This window comes from Ascidiella aspersa, chromosome 4 (assembly GCF_963924565.1).
Source record: "Ascidiella aspersa chromosome 4, kaAscAspe10.2, whole genome shotgun sequence".
Classification (NCBI taxonomy): Eukaryota; Metazoa; Chordata; class Ascidiacea; order Phlebobranchia; family Ascidiidae; genus Ascidiella; species Ascidiella aspersa.
Window position 1 is genome coordinate 15,818,506 of NC_139450.1, and position 18,885 is coordinate 15,837,390.

The 18,885-nt window shown below is 33.7% G+C and overlaps 2 protein-coding genes across 2 annotated transcripts; one reads left to right on the forward strand and one right to left on the reverse strand.

Moving 5' to 3' along the window:
- Positions 1–2,449: 2,449 nt before the first annotated feature.
- On the reverse strand, positions 2,450–13,013 carry LOC146148180 (D-2-hydroxyglutarate dehydrogenase, mitochondrial-like). The gene is made up of 11 exons (XM_083386573.1): positions 12,863–13,013; positions 9,398–9,536; positions 9,233–9,316; positions 9,043–9,145; positions 8,551–8,744; positions 7,960–8,128; positions 7,475–7,651; positions 5,232–5,341; positions 4,727–4,892; positions 3,878–4,007; positions 2,450–3,473 (listed from the first exon to the last, which is right to left on the reverse strand). Exons 1-11 carry the CDS (start codon positions 12,988–12,990, stop codon positions 3,338–3,340), a joined length of 1,536 nt encoding a protein of 511 aa, XP_083242699.1. The 5' UTR covers positions 12,991–13,013; the 3' UTR covers positions 2,450–3,337.
- A 1,927-nt stretch (positions 13,014–14,940) lies between these two features.
- On the forward strand, positions 14,941–16,481 carry LOC146148181 (putative protein-lysine deacylase ABHD14B). Its single transcript, XM_083387310.1, has 2 exons — positions 14,941–15,172; positions 15,466–16,481. The coding sequence occupies exons 1-2, from the start codon at positions 15,070–15,072 to the stop codon at positions 16,134–16,136; spliced, it is 774 nt and encodes a 257-aa protein (XP_083243436.1). The 5' UTR covers positions 14,941–15,069; the 3' UTR covers positions 16,137–16,481.
- The last annotated feature ends 2,404 nt before the right edge of the window (positions 16,482–18,885 follow it).

An 18,885-nucleotide genomic window follows, 5' to 3' on the forward strand; every position in this document is an offset into this window, starting at 1 on the left:
AATGATAAGTTGATGGCAAACAAAATACAGTAAAAACTGAAGTGAAAACGAAAATAAAATTGGCATATAAAGTTTTGTTATCCGTGTCAAGTACAATATTGCTATTATAACTTAACTTATTGGATTTTTATACACCATGCCGGAGTAAAAATGCGACTAGTTTTGTTCTCGAGTGACGCCTAAACTGCTGGTTCGGTTTAATTTTTGTAAAAAAAACGGTTAAAGTTTTGTTACAGTTCTGGTAAAATATTATAAACTTTCATTCGGTGTTTCGCAAAATTATTTAATAAAAAGTTCACTGGAATAAACGATTGGACGAATGTAAAGCGGTGATCGAGTCAGGTCCGACAAAACAGCCCCTATCAAAATGCTAAATATATTTCGTTAACTGAATTTGTTTTTATTAAAAACAATGGCCTACTGATCAAAAGGCTCACTGATCGTCTGGCGTTTCCGGCAAAATGAATTTTTATCGCGATTTTTAATGTTTCGTGCTTTATGACAGGGGTTCTTAAACTGGGGTCCATAGACCCTTTGGACAGTTCAGAAGAAACAAACTATTTGGTGCCTTTCAATTGAAAGTATTTGAACTCTCATTTCAGATTCACGTTTGCCGGACCGAAAACAGTCGGTTTTTTAAGTCTACTGACTTTACGCAGTTAACTCTTAAGTTTTTGTATCGACCCCAAAACCAAATATTGTTTTAGGCGCTCGGGCTAAAAAGTTTTAGAAGCCCTTTATGACGTGACTTTTAGACGTCATCTCTGCAACTTGCATGAGTTTCGGTAAGGAATTTGTCATCGTTCCGGTAAGTCAATCATTGTAGTTTAATCCCTGGTGTAATTGCAGCGCTCTGCGATGTATAAATTGCCCGTTTAATTTACCAATGCTACATACGAGGCTTTCGTCCTTCAAATTTAACAAACATATCATTACATTCGCAGGAGAAAGTAAGCCTACTGGCCATTAGAATAAAAGAACAATAACAAACAACTTTTAAAAAAAATATATACAACGATTATTTGTGTTTCCAGTGACCGAAAAAGAGCTGCAGTCGTAAAGTTACCTCGTTCAACACCTGTGTACAACAACATAGGCTACATAATGTGATGGTACTTAAGTCACATCCTTAAATGGCTTCGTTTAAGGCTACATTTTATTTAAACACGCAAAATTGAGGTAAAGATCGCAAGATATAGCGAGGTTGTCCTCGATCGGTGGCCTATAGGCACATTGTACCGAAGATAAGGCGCCACCTAGCGTCACTTTTGTGTTCAATTTCCGCAGTTATGTAATACAAGTTTTTGGTCACCCAGCGTGACATTAAACGCAATAAACAGATAAAAGCTCAGAAATGTTGACCACCCGTTGACATTGTAAAATATAAAAGTTCTTCAAATCGGAAAGCTAAAAAAAGCATATGGATGGTAAAAAATGTGAACACAAATTCTTCGTTGTACATATTTCTCATTACCTAATTGTTTATGCGAGCCCACATCACAAGCTCACTAGTAGAGTTTTAGTTCTCTTCAATAAAATTTTTCGCCCAGCAGTTAAATTCTGCTGTTATTTTGCCTAAAATGGTGAAACGTTTCATTATAGTATTCCTGGCCCAACTGCGCAATGGCATTATGGAAGGGTTTTTAAGGTTGCGTTGTTGGAATTAAACCTATAATGGGACCTAAAACCATAATTTTTGAAACCAAAAGCATCATTTACAGTTTAAAATGTTGTTTGAAAAGTTTAGCTGCGCTAGAGTAAATAAGATCACTTTAGTTTTAAGTAGAATTACAAACCAGTCAATCAAACATTCTGTATAGTTCAAAGTAACTTAATTTTTCATTGTCACGTCATATTCTTTATTAAGCAGTTGAACCGAAATTAGAACGACATTAACATCGACATAAAACACAGTTCGGAATAGGACCAAAATAGGACTCATACCTAATAATCATAACAACGTCTATCGAATTAAGACCTTAACCCGTCGGACCAAAATGGCCAGAAAAAGGCCTATACAACTTTCACCGAACCCCAAACTTAATCACTAAATCCCCTGATAAATAATATGAAGCCTAAACCATAACTCCACATAATATTCTAACTCAACATATTATTCACCCCTGACCGCAGACAATCCGGTGCCGAGTAGCGGCCAGCGGCGGCTCCAAAGAACCATTAAAACTAGAGCGCCCAAACGTCGACCCCATAACGGCCGATCGTCTCATATACCCTCTTCCTACAGTTTCAGGCGTTTTTCGTCCATTTAGGCCCTATTCCGATGAAATGGTGCGCATCTGTCCTTATTAGTACTGCGTATTTGTCATTGCTATGTCGTTGATCGAAAATTGATGCTATGGTATTATAGATAATTCTCCTTTGGATATTGTTGCTTTATAGGTATTTTTGTGTGTTCCACCTAATATACCTCATGTAGTTGAGTCGAGCAACATTTCGATTGTGGATAATTTAAGAGTTCATTTTACAGCAATCATATGAAACAAAAAGTGCTCCAATAAGCTTGAACAAACGTTAAAAAAAACAGTATTTAAAATAAATAATTTGTAATCTTAGTTTATATCATGAATTAAAACAGCATGGTTGACATATCAGCAAAAAAACAACACCTTTGCGCAAAAAAATAAAAATTCGATATTAAAAAAATCGCAATAAATCAGGGAGTCGAACCGGAACTTTATGAACCGGTTTTGGGCCAATTTTTTCCTAACCGTAACCGAACCCTGAACCGTTTTTTGTAATATTTTAAGGATCCGAACCGGAGCTGAATCGAATAATTTGAAAGAACATGAACCTTAACCGAACCAAAAAAATTTCAATAATGAATGGCTGATTTTTTAATACGTCACATAACTTAGACTGATTGACTTACAGTTTCTTTACATTTATTGACCTACATTTTTAGATTTAACGCAACTTTTATTGTATCCGAACCGGAACTTTATGAACCGGTTTTCAAATAACGATGGTCGAACCGGAGCTGGACCCGATTTAAAAAAAATGCTTGAACCCGAACCGAACCTGAACCGCAAAAGTCAAACGGTTCGACTCCCTGCAATAAATTAAACAACATGGAGTGGAAAATGCATATGTATACGATTAGGCTGGATAAATTCTTTTTTTTTTGAATGTCTGAATTAATTTTCGTCACGAAAGTTATTAAATATAATTCTCGACTTAAAAAAATCTGTTTTACTTTGTCTTGCATAGTGGAACTTTTGTAAACAAGTGTAAAGCAACCTATCACCTACCAATTAGTGCTAAAGCGTTTATTCTAATAAATTAGATTAGCCTTGGTCATAACAAAGCAGTATATAAATCAAACAGCATCCACGTCCGGTAGCATCTTGTAAGGATTAAGGATTCCTTTTGGGTCGAAAAGTTGCTTAATGTTGTGCATCATTCCAATTGCACTCTGGCTTTTGGTGTACTTCATGTAGTTGCGTTTCTTGAAACTGCAAATCAAAATTAACCAGGTCATGTAAAGCAAAAATTTTAAAACAAGCTTTTAAACGAAATTTACTGAGGTTCAACTGAATTATTTTTAAGGGATATATTTCAACCAGTCTCTTCCTTAAATCGCCGTTATAGCGTGCCGTAAACTATCCAAATAAAAGAGGGAAATAAAGACTTTCTTCGATTGTTATTACTACGGAAGAGAGAATATGAGAAATAAAATTTCTTTCTACAAGCTTCGGTGAACACAGGTTTAGGAACCTCGCTTTTCCATAAAGAAAAATGCCTTCCTTGTAATATATAAATATTTAGTTTTAGGAGCGATCGGTCAACTGTCGTGCAATATTTAATTAATAGCAAAAATGGGTACTGGTAATTTACAGGCTTAACATAAACATGTTACCCAAGGCCATGTTCGGCGCTGATGCTCCCTTTCTGTTTCGATACCCATTCGTACACGAAAGGCTCGATTGCTGACAACACATCGCGGTCAAACTTCTCGCAAGTCATGTTCAGATGGAGGTTGCCGTCACCTGCAATGCAAAACAAACTCCGTGTTGGTTTTCCTAAATCAGTAACGCATGATAGACTATATTTTATGTTGTGCACCAACTTAAAACACATTTTAATAACCGCGTGACACACAAGTCTATTAAATTCGATCACAAAATTGATTGAGAATACTTACAAGACAAATTCTGCGAGACTTTAGCTATATAGAAAGTACCCAGCCGAACAGTGAAACGGTATGTTAGTATGCTCAAAAGCGATTTTGGAAAATAATATTTTAAATCATTTTTTAAAGATTATTTCTGCTTATGCCCTACTCTAAGATCTCGACGGTACACGTTTGTAAGAACATTTTTAATCACACATCCTTGTGCAGTGCTACGAGGGGTGAATTCATTTTCGTCTGCCAAAAACTAAACCAAGACCTTGAAATACGTGTGATTGATTTTGGTAGAATCGTGTTTTGAATATTAGCAGCGCAGTTTCCTTAATTCTGCGTACGGAAATACGCTACATTGCAAGCCTTTTTTTCGCCAAGTTTAATATTAAACGAAGATCGTTTTTTTCCGAGACGATTAGCGCAACATCTGGGCCGACCTTGTGCCAAGCTAAAATGCAAGCTGCGGTTGACGTAATTAAAATAATCTTCGTAATTAAATAATCTAGTGCGCCCTCAAGACTTGTTTGACATTCCTGATTTTACCCATTACCTAAACCTGAAATATTAAAAAAATAGTCCTACCCAAATGACCATAGCCGATCACAGAACGACAGATTCCTTGGAGGCGCGAGCGACATTCTTCCACCATTTGATACATATGCTCAGTCGGAAGCGACACGTCATACTTGAAGTTGTATCCATCGCACAAAGTGGCCTCAGCAATACGTTCGCGCAGTGCCCAGATCGCCTGTACCAAAACAACCCTTAAAGCGTTACCTACCGCGAAACACTATCGACATGTGAAATAGCACTTGCAAAGGTAAGCTATATAATTGTACGTACCACAAAATAAAAATTGCTGGTGTCTTAAAAATTGAATTGTCTACCAAAGGCTAAACGAAATACAAAACTGTGTGTACTGGAAACTAATTAATGTCATTTTGTTATACTATGAACGCCTAATGAATTGACAGAAAACACCAATTTACGCGATCAACATGATTAAACGTCCTTTGCGTTTTTGATGATTTATAATTACGAAAAAAGTTGTTAATACACGAAGGTTGTAATTTATTTAGATTTTTACTTGTAGCTTTGAAAAGTCGGTTGCCAAAGTCCCGTCAACTGCCAGGCCGAATCCCATTATTTTATCAAGAAAAGCTGAAAGTTTTTCCTCATCATGATTTGTATTTGAACCTAAAAAGGCATTGTTATTTTTTGAAAACAAATGAAGACGCGTTGGATAAAGGAAAAAATTGTATATGCCCGCCAACACGAGTACCAGCAGATATGCATTTACACAGTGTTTCCGCTAAGCATTTGCGATCCAGTCGTCTCCTTAAGACCACATTATCGCTATTTTGCAAGGATTATTAAATATAGTACTTTAAGTTTAAAACTCATTTTTACTTCACTAAAGTTTCAAAAAAGTGTCCAAATTAGATTCATTTAAGCTACGTCCGACCAAAAAAGTGCCCAAATCAGTTTTATTCGAGCGATACGTGCGACTAAATAATTACACAAATTAGTTTTGTTCGAGCTACGTACGGACAAAGTGCCCAAATTAGTTTTATTCCAGCTACGTACGACCAGAAAAGTGCCAAAATTAGTTTCATTCGAGCTACGTACGACCAAAATGTGCCCGAATTAGTTTTATTGCCGCTATACCTACGAACTAAAAAGTACTTAAATAAGTTTTATTGAAGCTACGTAGAGAAAAAAGTGCCCAAATTAGTTTTATTTGAACTACGTTACGGGCAAAAAATAGCCAAAAAAAATAAGTTAATAAAAAAGTTAAGTAGTATGCAAAATGATTATATTTGTTTGGGTTTAGCAACAACTTACAAGTTAGGTGAAATCCCACAACTAGGGATGTTCAAAGTAGAATCCCAAGGTATTCTAGAATAATAGGTTTCGAATATAGAATAACGAATCCAGAATAGCGAATCCTAGTATATTTTTATTAAATTATTTATCCTCGATTTTGTTTGGGGAAGGGATTAATCTTAATCTACCCTACAGGGCCCACAATCACAGCAATAAATCGCCCAAACAATTTTCTAACATGTGTACATTATAATAAAATTTTTCTCATATGTATAACATTCTTAACAAAGTTCTGTCATCCAAAGCCGTTCTGTAAACTCTAATATGTCAACTGTCCAGGTTGTGTCCAAAACTTATATTTTTGCCAAAAGTGAGCAAATGCAACACTGCACACAGAAGTCTTAAAGCAATTCGGTCCTGATTTTGAAAGCATTATTAAGTCTTATTGCTTCTTTATTGACTAACATGATCTGTTATGCAGTCAAATGATGTACTGCAAAGAATACAAAGTTATTATTGACATAGCGAATTCTTGACAATTACGTTGTGCATAACTACATAACTTCCCTAAATATTGGCCTAAAGTTGACCTTAAGTAACCCTATAGCGCATTTTGTAGACGGCCAGCACGTTTTGCAACGCTATGTTACTTTTGCAACTTAACGCATTTAGGGAAATTGCGAACTCCACACCAGACTTTACACGTTAGCCGCTCGCCCAATAACGCTTGATTGACACTTAATTATTAGACGAACGTTATCGCGAGACGCGGTAATTGGTCGCCCGAAAAAACGCTGACAGTGCACTATGAGGTTACATTTGAAGCAAGCTCTGTAAATTAATCGCCGCGGTGACAGGCCAACTTACCACACGCGTTTGTGCAATTAGACGCAACAATCCGTGGTAAAACATTAAATTATATCGGTTAAAATTACCCGAAATAAACGGCAGAATTGGATTCGAATCCCATCTGGATTCGAATCCAAGGATTCGATATTCTACTTTGAGCATCCCTACCCACAACGTTAAAGAAAATACAAGATTGTTAAAAGTAGGCAGTGATTAGGTGATCTGTAGCGCGGATATTAACAAATTAAAAAAGTGAAGACCTAAAACTTCTACGTTTAATAATTTGGGTACTTTGCGCACGTGGAAAATATTTAGAGGGAACATTACCCAGGAAAGTAGCTTTGCCTTAAGAGTCAGACGCAGATGACAGTAAATCTAAAGCCAACCACAAAAAATCACTCCACTTTCTTAACAGGACAAAAGTGGGCCTTATTCTACTTGGTGGACAATAAAGTGGTTTAGGTAATTAATAGGGATCCAGCCCCCATAACTCTATTAAATGATTCTCTATTTGAATAATTATACATCTAATTGCAACACTGACATTCAATAGATACAGATATTAAACTAAACACATATTTGGTATGGTTGTTAATTAGAAAAATGTTTGGAAATAATAATTGTTCGTTCTCTTTCCTACAAAAAATAATATACCTGATGTCTCGATGAGCATGTAAAAAGGATTTGATGAAATAGGATTAGTCATGTTTAGATGATCTGTGACGAGTCTCATGCACTCATAGTCAAGAAACTCTACAGCTGACAAAATTTCACCCAGATCTTCTTTTGCCTCTCGCAGCAATTTCAAAACATTCTGGTAGCTTTCAATACCTAAAGGTTATAAATACTAGTCATACAGCATCATTACAATTACATTTTAATGTTCTATGAGCACATTTTTGTAAAAAAACAAGTGCTAAATTAATGAACATAACCAGCAATAAAGATACATAGAATTAGTAACATAAATATATGGGAGCCTAAAGAAGCGGTTTAAGTTTAAGTTAAAATTGAATGATTTAAGTATTAAACAGACCACATAACATTTTGCATTACCCAATAACAAATCAACAGTTCACATAAACACTAAAAACACCAAGTAAAATAACCCAAGTAATATAATTGATACAAAATATTACCTAAAAATGCCACATTGATTGATTTTGGTTTTTGGACACATTGTATGGCCAATGCAGTAACAATGCCAAGTGTGCCCTCTGACCCAATGAAAAGTTGTTTTAAATCATATCCAGTATTGTCTTTTCTCAGTGTTGACATGCAATCCAAAATTTCGCCATTTGCAAGAACCTGCAAGAATATGTGGGATAGGTTTACTGTTTAAAAAACAAACAAAAGGGTCTTTAGACTTCAGCTTTGTACACAGTTAAATTTTTCATATTTCAAGAATTTCACTAAACAATTTCTTTATCATATTACAGTAAAGGTTCCCTTTTTTGTCTTATTAAAGATATCAACATTTAACAACATTATTTTGTGCTTTACAACAACAAACTCAAAGTTGCAAGTAGGTTGTCAGAATGCTGAACACCATCACTGTCCATCATGGTGTCATTTTAGTAATGCAATTTTGATGAGGCTGTTGTCAACCTCACAGTTGCACAAAAGCTACAATAAAATGTTTAAAACCCAACTTGAATTCCACTATTGACCGTCATGTTATAATTATATTTAAAATAACACCTTGAAATATTACAACTTATTTTACATACTGCTTCAACACCAAGTATTGTTCCACGTAAAGAGCCATATCTTAACAATCGCAGGCCTCCGGCATTAGTTGATGCATTTCCACCCAAATGACAACTACCTTTTGCGCCCAGATCAAGGGGAGCCATAAGTCCATGTCCAGCCAAATCTTGATTAATTGACTCCAAAATACAGCCAGCCTGACACTCAATGACACCTATAACAAAAAGTTAGATAACAAAAAAAGTTGAAAAATATAAACAAATTTGAGTTTTTCTATTTTATTTAATTATTTTAACTAAAGGATTCTCATTTTCACAAAATTTATTTGTAAAACTTGACAAATTGAAGTTTTTTATAGATGGAAAGTATATTGTGATATACATATACCCATATGGCACAGTTTTTCCTTTAAATATTATAATTTACTGATAGTTATAGTGATAGTAGATAGTCAGTCCATATAATGTGTCTTTGAGACATAATTATGTGCCCCAAAAGAAATTATACATTACCTGAAATTGGATTAATTGATATAATCTCCTTCATTCTTTGGGTTGAAAGCACAATTTCGTCAAACACTGGAACACTTCCACCAACAAGTCCCGTATTTCCACCCTATATTTTTATTTACACTTTTATTTTCTAAACAGTTACACATTAACATATTGAATATAAATTTAGCCGTGCTTCTTTAACACACACCTGTGGACATACAGCAAGATTTCTCTCATTGCAAAGTTTCAATATATCGGAGATTTGCTTTGTAGAATTCGGTTTAACTAACACCTAAATAAAAGTAAAATAAAAGTGTTAAACAGTTTTTATTAACTTTTACAAGTAAAGTAAGATTACACTATTTTTTACTACTTTGCTTTGGCCCCTGATGCTTCTCATCCAATCAATGTTACATGATTCCAAAGTTGTTTCATCAGTAGTTAGATTGTTTTCACCAACAATAGATTTAAAATTAATAATATCCTCACCCGTCACTTGTGCAAAATTCCCCCTATAGAAATACTGCACAAGTTAAAGTTGCTATATGACATGGTTTGCACCAAATTGGAAATTTTTAGATGTTGCACGAGGAAATGTTTATTTAACTTACAATTGCATGACAGTAATAAATTACTTCTCAAATTCGATGTGGTTGTAAATAAAGAAGTTATTGCTACAATTTCCATGGCCAAAAATGAGGAACTATATACTAAAAACATCAAGTGCGACTGAAATTTTGTGTTTGATCAACTTTTTTGCTGCACAGCATTCCACTCAATTTTCTTTTAAATGCATGGCAACAGCTAGAGATGAGAACACAGTTATGCGAGGTAATATTTTAACATAGGGTAATTCCATGTCAAAGCAACCAGAAAAAAGGAAAATTTTAACCACTACACCTTGGATTTCTTTTATATTTTCCACACTTGTGGAGTTTTTCAGCCAGATCATTAAAAACTTTATTTTGTCAAAATTGGTTGAGGGGTAAAAAAGTTATGTTATTTCAACCATGAAATTCATTGATTTTCAGCTATGTCAACTTCAACATCTTGTATCTTTGTGATGGATTGAAGTTTGTGTTTGAAATAAAGTTTATTTAAAAGATAATAATTTAAGGTCCTATTGCTTAGATTTTTATGACATTTGAGGCTGAAGGTCAGAGGTCATGCAGAGGTCATGCAGAGGTTGAATATTTGTCTTTTTTGAAATCAGTGAAGCGGAACCCAATTTAAACGCGGAATATCTCAAAAGCGTTGACTTAAATTTTTGTGTTAAGGTGTCTATGGAGAGCTTATTCCAAGTACTTTCATTTAAACCAGGTTTCATTGCTTCTTTCAAGGGATACCACTGTCATATGAGCTGTGTAACATGACCGTCTAAAAAATAGTATTTTGGTTCGAATTACAAATTTATTTCAATACAAAGTCTGAATTACATTATTTTTTCAACTACTAAACTGTGACATTTGTTTTCAAATAAATTTATTTTCACAATATATATTTTATTCTTAAAATGTTTATGGAAGTATACTCCAAATACTTTTTTAAAACATGGGTGGATAAAGTGCATTATATCATGTTTTTTTTATTACAAATTTTTTTTTTATTACAAATGGAAATTTCTGTAGTTTTGTGAATTGTTTATCTAAAATTGTCGAAAAAGTACTCATCCAGTTATTAAAAATCCAGCTAATGAAGAGTTTAGTGCTCGCAGTTACACACTAATGAGGATTCTGACTGCCATAGATTAACTATGGTAAAAGAATGTGGGTATATTCTATTTGCTGAACTACCTATAAAAGATAAATCGTTGCTATTAATAAGAGCCTTATTATAAGAAAAATTTGAAGGATAAAATTTGCTTGTATCACCATGCTTTATTCTTAAACACAAGATACAACTCCTTTAATGTAGACAGTATTAACCTCTTCTGTTCATATACTTTAGTTGCAACACTAACTTTGTCGCTAATTCCTGGCATTATACGTGTGTTGTCATTGCCACAGATTCAGCACAGCTTCTTTCTATGTTTCCTGCTGGCAATGGTTTTCTCTTTTGGTGTACATTTTTTTTGGACTTTCGTAAATTTTAAAAAATTCTTTGCTGTACGCATCATATTTTCTGGCACTCCAAAAAATTCTGAAACTTTTTTTTCTAGACCAAGAGTCTGGAGAAAAGGTTAGAAGTTGAACTTTTGCTGAGTAGGATTCTTCTGTAACCAGTTTGGTTTGAATTTTATCCATTAGTTTGTCAAAATCTTTGGCTTTTTGCATATTTACAATAATTTTGCCTTCTCTTCTCTATTAGTAGTTTCCAAGTGTGGAAGAGCAGTTGAAAACCTCTTCTTCAAATCTTGATAAATAGAGCCCAATTTCCTTTTTCTATATACAATCTTGCTGGATGATGGTAGGCTATGAAGTTTTAATGGGATTGACTAATCACATGTAGGCTTGTGTTAAGCTGACTTGTGGAAAGATATAAATCGCTGTTGTCACTAGTGTTAGAGGCAGCTACACTAACATTCGTATCAATTGACGATTCCGATGAAATGCTTTCATTTTCACTACAAATTAATTTTAGTTTTGTTTTGCAATTACTATAATTTTTTGTCCAGGGATAAGCTTAAAATTATTTGCTTATTAGGCAGATCATTTTTAGGCAGATCATATTTATTTAGGAAAAAGCATGGTGATACAAGCAAATTTTCTTTTTGCAATAAGTTTGCTCTTATTAATAACAACAATTTAGATAGTTTAGCAAATAGAATAGGCCAATATTATTTTACCATAGTTAGTTTATGGCAGTCAGAATCCACATTAGTGTGTAAACCAACACTACAAGCACTAAACTCTTCATTAACTGGGTTTTCAATAACTTGATGAGTACTTTTTCGATAATTTTAGATAAACAATTCACAAAACTACAGAATTTATCAACTTGTAATGAATCTGAAATAAAAAATATGATACAATGGACTTTATCTACCCATGTTTTAAAAAAGTATTTGGAGGAGTATATTCTTCATAAACATTTTAAAAACAAAAAATATGTTGAGAAATTAATTTATTTAAAAAACAAATGTCATAGTTTAGTAGTTGAAAAAATAATGTAATTCAGACTTTGTATTGAAATAAATTTGTAATTCGAACCAAAATGCTATTTTTTAGACGGTCATGTTACACAGCTCATATGACAGTGGTATCCCTTGAAAGGAGCAATGAAACCTGGTTTAAATGAAAGTACTTGGAATAAGCTCTCCATAGACACCTTACACAAAAAAATTAAGTCAACGCTTTTGAGATATTTTGCTTCTAAATTGGGTTCCGCTTCACTGATTTTTAAAATACACATTAGTTTGACCTGCACTTGACCTCTGACCTTAGAGCTGAAACAACAAAACAATGTAACAAATCTAACATGAGGTTATTATCTTTTAAATAAACTTAATTTTAAAGTAAAACTCCAATCCATTAAAAAGTTATGCTAGATTGAACTTTGCATGAGTAAAATTCAATGAGTTTCACGGTTCAGCGAGCACAAAATGCCCAATATTTCAAAACAGCATAACTTTTTAACCCCTCAAAAAATTTTGGTAAAATAAAGTTTATTGTAATCAGGATGGAAAACTCTACACATGTACAAAATTTGAGCAATTTTGAAAACATATGGGTTAAATAGGTTGGTTGCTTTGACATGGAATTACCCCATATTTAAACAGGCCAAACTTTCTAATCTAAGTTTTGTGGATTTTTTATACCTGTGTTCAACTTTATTTGAAAAAAGTTAAAAACAAGAGTTAAAGTTTTAATTTCATGATGAAATAATATCTTGCAATAACCTTTTTACATTGTATACATCTGCAGTCAAAGGAGGAACTGAATGTACATGTTTGATTGCAGACTTCCTTAAATTGTTCCAACTGCAGCAAATTTTAAAAATACCAAAACGATTTCTGTGAAAAATCATATCTGTAGAAAATTAATTTTACATTTTTTTTATATTTTCATTTAATTTAATTTAAAATAATTAGTTTTAATACAGTACTCACCTGCTATACACTAATCACATGTCATAACAGTGAAAGCAAAACAGAAAAGCCACAAAGGGGCTTTCCCAAACAGAAACAAATGATCAAAGACTAGTCAGCAAAATATTTCAGGCAGATAATTTTAGCGCTAAAATAAACCTATTTACGTATAATTTTTTTTTAACTTACCCCCGTAAGAAGACTGGTCTATATTTTTTAAATAAAAAAAAGAAAATATTTAAAAAAATATTAATATTTGCCATAAAAATCAAATTAAAAATGTCATCCAAGTTCGAAACTAGATTTTTGGGTAGCGCAGAAATAAACCTTTTAAATGATGCTTCGCTTGGTATAAATTAATTTGGGAGTGTGGGGCTCGAGTTATTGTTATTGAACTTTTAATAGTTTATTCAACAGTAGCGTTTTGACTCAATTCAGGTAGCGTGTCTTACTCGCGAGCCAACCACAGAACGTTCTGGTGATTATAATTGTATTAGTCGATAAATGAACAACCAGTTTCAAACTATAGATCGTCGAAGCAAGGTAGTATAAAGCAGATGCCAGTTGCAAATATCAACGCAGTACAAGTCGATAACTAAGAAGGTTAGTTTTCAAGCGAAATACGCGTCTTGAGTAGGCCTACACATAATCAAAATGCTGACAGCAAAGAGATAATTACGGAAAAAGCTAATTAGCATGTAACACTTGGGTTTTATTTGGCGTTGCTTCGACATTTTTTATAAATCAGAATTGACAGAAACTTCCACACGTTGATTTTGAACGGCATAGTTTGTCAAAGAAAACTACCGGTATCAATTCTAAAAACAAATGTTGTTCTCGAGCGAACTTATGCGAAAAATTGGTAGTTGCATTATAAAAGTTGGCATAATGATAGCCTGGAAGGGGTATAGCCTGGTGCTCTGGATCCGATTGTTATTCGTACCCTTATTGTACGCGACAATAAATATAATTTACCTTAGAAGGGGTAAAAAAAACAACTATAAATGATATCAAAAAACTGTGTTAAAGACAAGGAATCCTTAAGAAGATCGGCAATTCATTCTTTTGTAAACTAAGAAGAATGCATTTTGGGGAGTCCAAATGTGGTCCAAAGCAATCTTAATTTATTATTTTATTATCATTGTACCGACTGCATGGTTGACTAGTTATAATGGTCATGGTTGACTAATCATCAAAAAAAACTTTTTTGTTTCGTGTGGAGTTTGACGGACCAAAGAGTTAAAAAAAACTATAAAAAAAAACTCTTTGGACGGACGGACTGATTTTTGCAGAAAAGTTTATTTTGTTAATTTATATAGCTTAATATATTTTGTTTATTAAAAAATCAATTGAAACTGTTTTATGTATGTTTTTCACAAAATGGTAGACTGTTGTTGTTTGTTTTTTTATTAAGTACAACACACTAAAAATATATTATGCTTGTTGTTATGCCTAGCCTAATAATATTACAACTCATTTCTGGCGAAATCTTAGTTTTCACAATATGCTACTCGATTAATCTTTAGACATAGATCTTTATTTTTTTATAAAATATAAAATATTGTTAATTGTCTCACCTTGCTTTTGAAACAAGATGCTTGTGATATATTGAATGTCTGTGATTTTTAGTTTGGTTATTGATAATTTTACATTAATTAATTTGACTAGAAATTGACTTGCTGCAATACTGACTTGATTATTATTTGTTAACTTGACTTGGAATTTCACAATGGATTGTTGACAACACTGTAAACACACAATCAATACACTGAAAATGCCTAAATGTTAGGTGACCTAAATTTATGAAATGGGGTAGGTTCACTTTTGACATTTTGCACCTTCTCATAGTGATTTCTTGGACAGTGCACCAGCAGGATCTGCCATACTTTCCAGACTGGTAGTGGTATAATCACAGAATGTTATAATTATTTCAAGGTGTGTCAGACACATTAAAAAATATTATCCTAAGGAAGTTGATATGTTTATTTAAGGAATGCCGATTTCAGACCTGTTTAAACATGTATATTAACAAAAAGCTTGTTGTTGGAATTGCAATACTTTTTGTTGCCAGCTTATTTGCTCTCATATCCCTATATCCAGACTGGAAAGAAACTACAGATGGTATGTTTGTTGGAATGTACAATTACACTTTGCTTTTAAGTTTATATTAATACATATAGAACATAGCAATTTAAACCTACAGCTACAGTGTGTCATTAAGCTTAATATTCAATTTATGTAATACTTCAGTATTCTTAGGTGCATCTGAAAGCCCCACAAATACAAAACGAATTGTATACTATAATTTGATGCATAGTTTTAGTGAAGCTTTAGCCATTTATGTTCAGAAAAAAAAAACAATAAAAAAAAAAAAAAAAAACCCTTATTAGATTTCTTTCATCTTCCTTTATTAGATTTCTTTCATCAAGCAAAATCAATGAATGAGGCAAATGTTATCCTTTTTGAAAAAAATGACGATGTGCCAAAAGATAATGTACAAGAAAAAAGTATTGAAGTGTATGGCTCAAATGTTTTCCTGCTTCATTCAAAGCCAGATAAGCCAAATGATAATCCAGTGTTGCTGTTACATGGTGCAGCATTTTCATCACAGACCTGGCGCAAACTTGGAACCATTTCCATCCTTAAGGAACATGGTTATTCCGTTTTTGCTGTAGATCTCCCTTCATACGGAAACTCATCACAGCTTCCCAGCACTGTGGAAAAGGGAGAGTTCCTTGACAGTCTTATCACTAGTCTTGGCATTTCAAAGCCAGTCATTGTCAGCCCTTCTATAAGTGGAATCTTTTCCATTCCCTTTTTGTTAAAACACGAATCCAAGGTTGGGGGTTTTATTCCCATCTCTCCTGTGATTGATGTCAAAAAGAGTGATTTTTCTACCATATCTGTTCCAACTCTTGTTGTATCTGGTGAGTTGGATAAAAGTGCACCACCAAGAAACAAAGTCCTTCAAACTATAAAAGGAAGCAAATTAGTCATTATTCCCAAAGGCACCCACCCATGTTATATGGATAATCCTGCACTTTTTCACCAGCATGTATTAGCTTTTTTGAAGGAAATCAAGTAGGTTAACTTGTCTAATTTGTGATGTTTTCACACCATAATGTTTTAAAAGATAAGCAGAATTTTTTCAATAGTCCAGAATATAAAGACAGTCGTTAAACCACTCTGGGTAGCTTATGATTACCCAGCAAAAGGTTAAAGAAAACTGCTGTTAAACTTCAGTTATTCTTAAATTTGTGTTGTGGTACGTGTTGTGTACGCTAACACAAATTTTGTATGTGCATAGTTGAATGGTTGTAGAATACTTTGTGACAACACAAAGTTAATTTGTTTTAATGTGTTTTATATATCATGTTTACTCAGTAAGCTTGCATATTCAGGATACATAAATACACAATTTATGCAAATATGTGGATGTAAAATTCAAATTGCATTGGTCAACAAAAGAGCTAGTGATTAACCACTTTTGAGCTTACAGCTTGATCATATGCCCCCAGCACCTCAATTTATCCCAAACTCCACCTATTACGGACTGTATAGTCGGTTTTAATGTTTTCATAAATAAAAAAATGTCCTTTTTTCCTTCAATGGGTGAATACGTACTACCTATACCAGTGGTCGGCAAACTGTGGGCCGCACAGCCATTTTTAGTGGGCCGCAAGCTACTTTTTAATAGTTTAGTTTTATCATGTAGTTGTGCGCCGCGTGAATGATGTACATATATTATTGTATTTTAAAAGCTGGTAAGAAATTTTATATTGTCTCAGCGTGTGGCCCGCGTGCTAAAGTGGCCCTGTGATATCAAAGCCAACTTTAACTATGTAAAGTTAACGCACATTTTTTTCGCGGTACGCGCATATACTTGGTTTTGTAATATGTTTTACATTTCAAATAGCAGTGTTTTCGGCATCGAGGCGCCATTTAATATTTCACCATTTCTTCGTGTCCACAGCCTAACGCTGTGTAGACTAAGACTTCCCAAAAAAATACAACTTCTACAAACATATATATAGTTAATGTTTTATAGTTGGGCAACAAATGGTTCACTTGGGTAGCATTCTTTGCATGCAAAATAAACACTTTTTCTGTACTGATATTTCAAGTTAAAAGCAGTGGTATGTTGGCGGATAGATTAAAGCTTGTGTTAAGACTTCTAAATCCCATTTTACGAGGAAAATAAATCCCGCAGTATGTAAAAACGTCAAAAGTGAACCACTGGTCCCACATCTCCCCTACGTCAAAGTTCAACGGTTCGACAACCGGAGTGCGCACGAGTTCGTTCGAGGATAACTAAGAACAATTGTTTTATGGCGTACCTTTGTGACGTCAATCTAATGCCTCAAACTCAAAACAAATATCCTGGATCCGGCCTTTTTTTCGTAGTGATTTTACGTATTGGGCCTCCGAAAGCTCTGAAAAGAATTATTTGGGCCGCGACAAAACAAGTTTGCCGACCACTGACCTATACGGAAATAAATTCTAAACTAACTGCTGTTCTTTGACCTGGGCGAACTTGGCGCGCCGGATTGGTTTTGGGCAATATCTCCCAAAGTTGTGACCATACAGAGTTGAAATTTCTACACAATCCTTATATTATTTACATCTTTCCAGCAATCACACTTATAGCGAAAAAATATTTAGCTATATTAAAACTTAATTGTCGACCTTTCTTGCTGATTTTTTTACGATATAAATTACAAGGCATACTCTTTAAAAAGAACCATCGGTTATAGTCAATATCAATCGGGCTATGCTTTTAATATTCGATCAAAAATTACATAATTGCTCAACTTCAACATAATTATGGCCTTTCGATTTCAAATGCCCCAAATAGCATCTAATATTCACGTTAGAGATCTAAAATTTTCAAACACGCCTTGTTCAACCTTCGGCAATCCAGCAATTACACTTAAAAAAAATATTGATATTTCATTTTTATGAATATTAATAATAATATTCATCCATATTAATACCTAATTTTTAGGCTTTATCGCTTTCTTTTCACGGTATAAACTACATGGCATACTCTTCAAAAAGATCCATCACTTGTAGTACAGCACAAGGACAACAATTCGTTTACAGCACAAGGACAACAATTCGCGAAATATTGTGTTGCTTCGTTATCTAATAAAAGAACTTTCTTGAAAGGATGCTTTTCCGACGGCGGCAAAGATTTTGTGAAAAAAGTAATTTTTGTTTAGCATAAAGACGGGGCATAGATGGACACATGTCACCCTTGTACGAATTGCCCATTTAATCTAATCATGTGTTATTACCATGTTGAGGGTCATTTAAAATTAAAAGATTGTTTTAAAATATAATGTGCGTTTTGTGGTATTAAGCCATACTTGAAAATTTTAAAGGTTGGAGCTACTCTTCCGTTTGCGTTGGTTTTAATTTGTAAACTAAAGGACAGTTACTATTGCGTCTACAAAAATATGCTCCATCTATATCAAAGTAATAGTCTTTGTGACCCGCGAAAAATGATTATTGTGACTAATGGCAATTATTTTCGAAATTTTTCCACCTATAATAAAGTTTGCTTACTAACTCGACTGTTTTCTCAACATCATTATTAAACAATACGAGGACACCCCATTTAAACGCTTTATATAAATTCGTAACCCCTGGCAAAATTACAGAATAAATGTCCGATACATGTAGATATGACTACACTTTATCATAAAATGTTGAAGAGCTTCGCAAATAGTGACAATCCAAGCTTGGGAGTCAATGATTAACCTTGTTATACAAGTTATACAAGCACAAACAAAAAAGGTACAAAATCCTAGAATAAATATATATCTTGACAG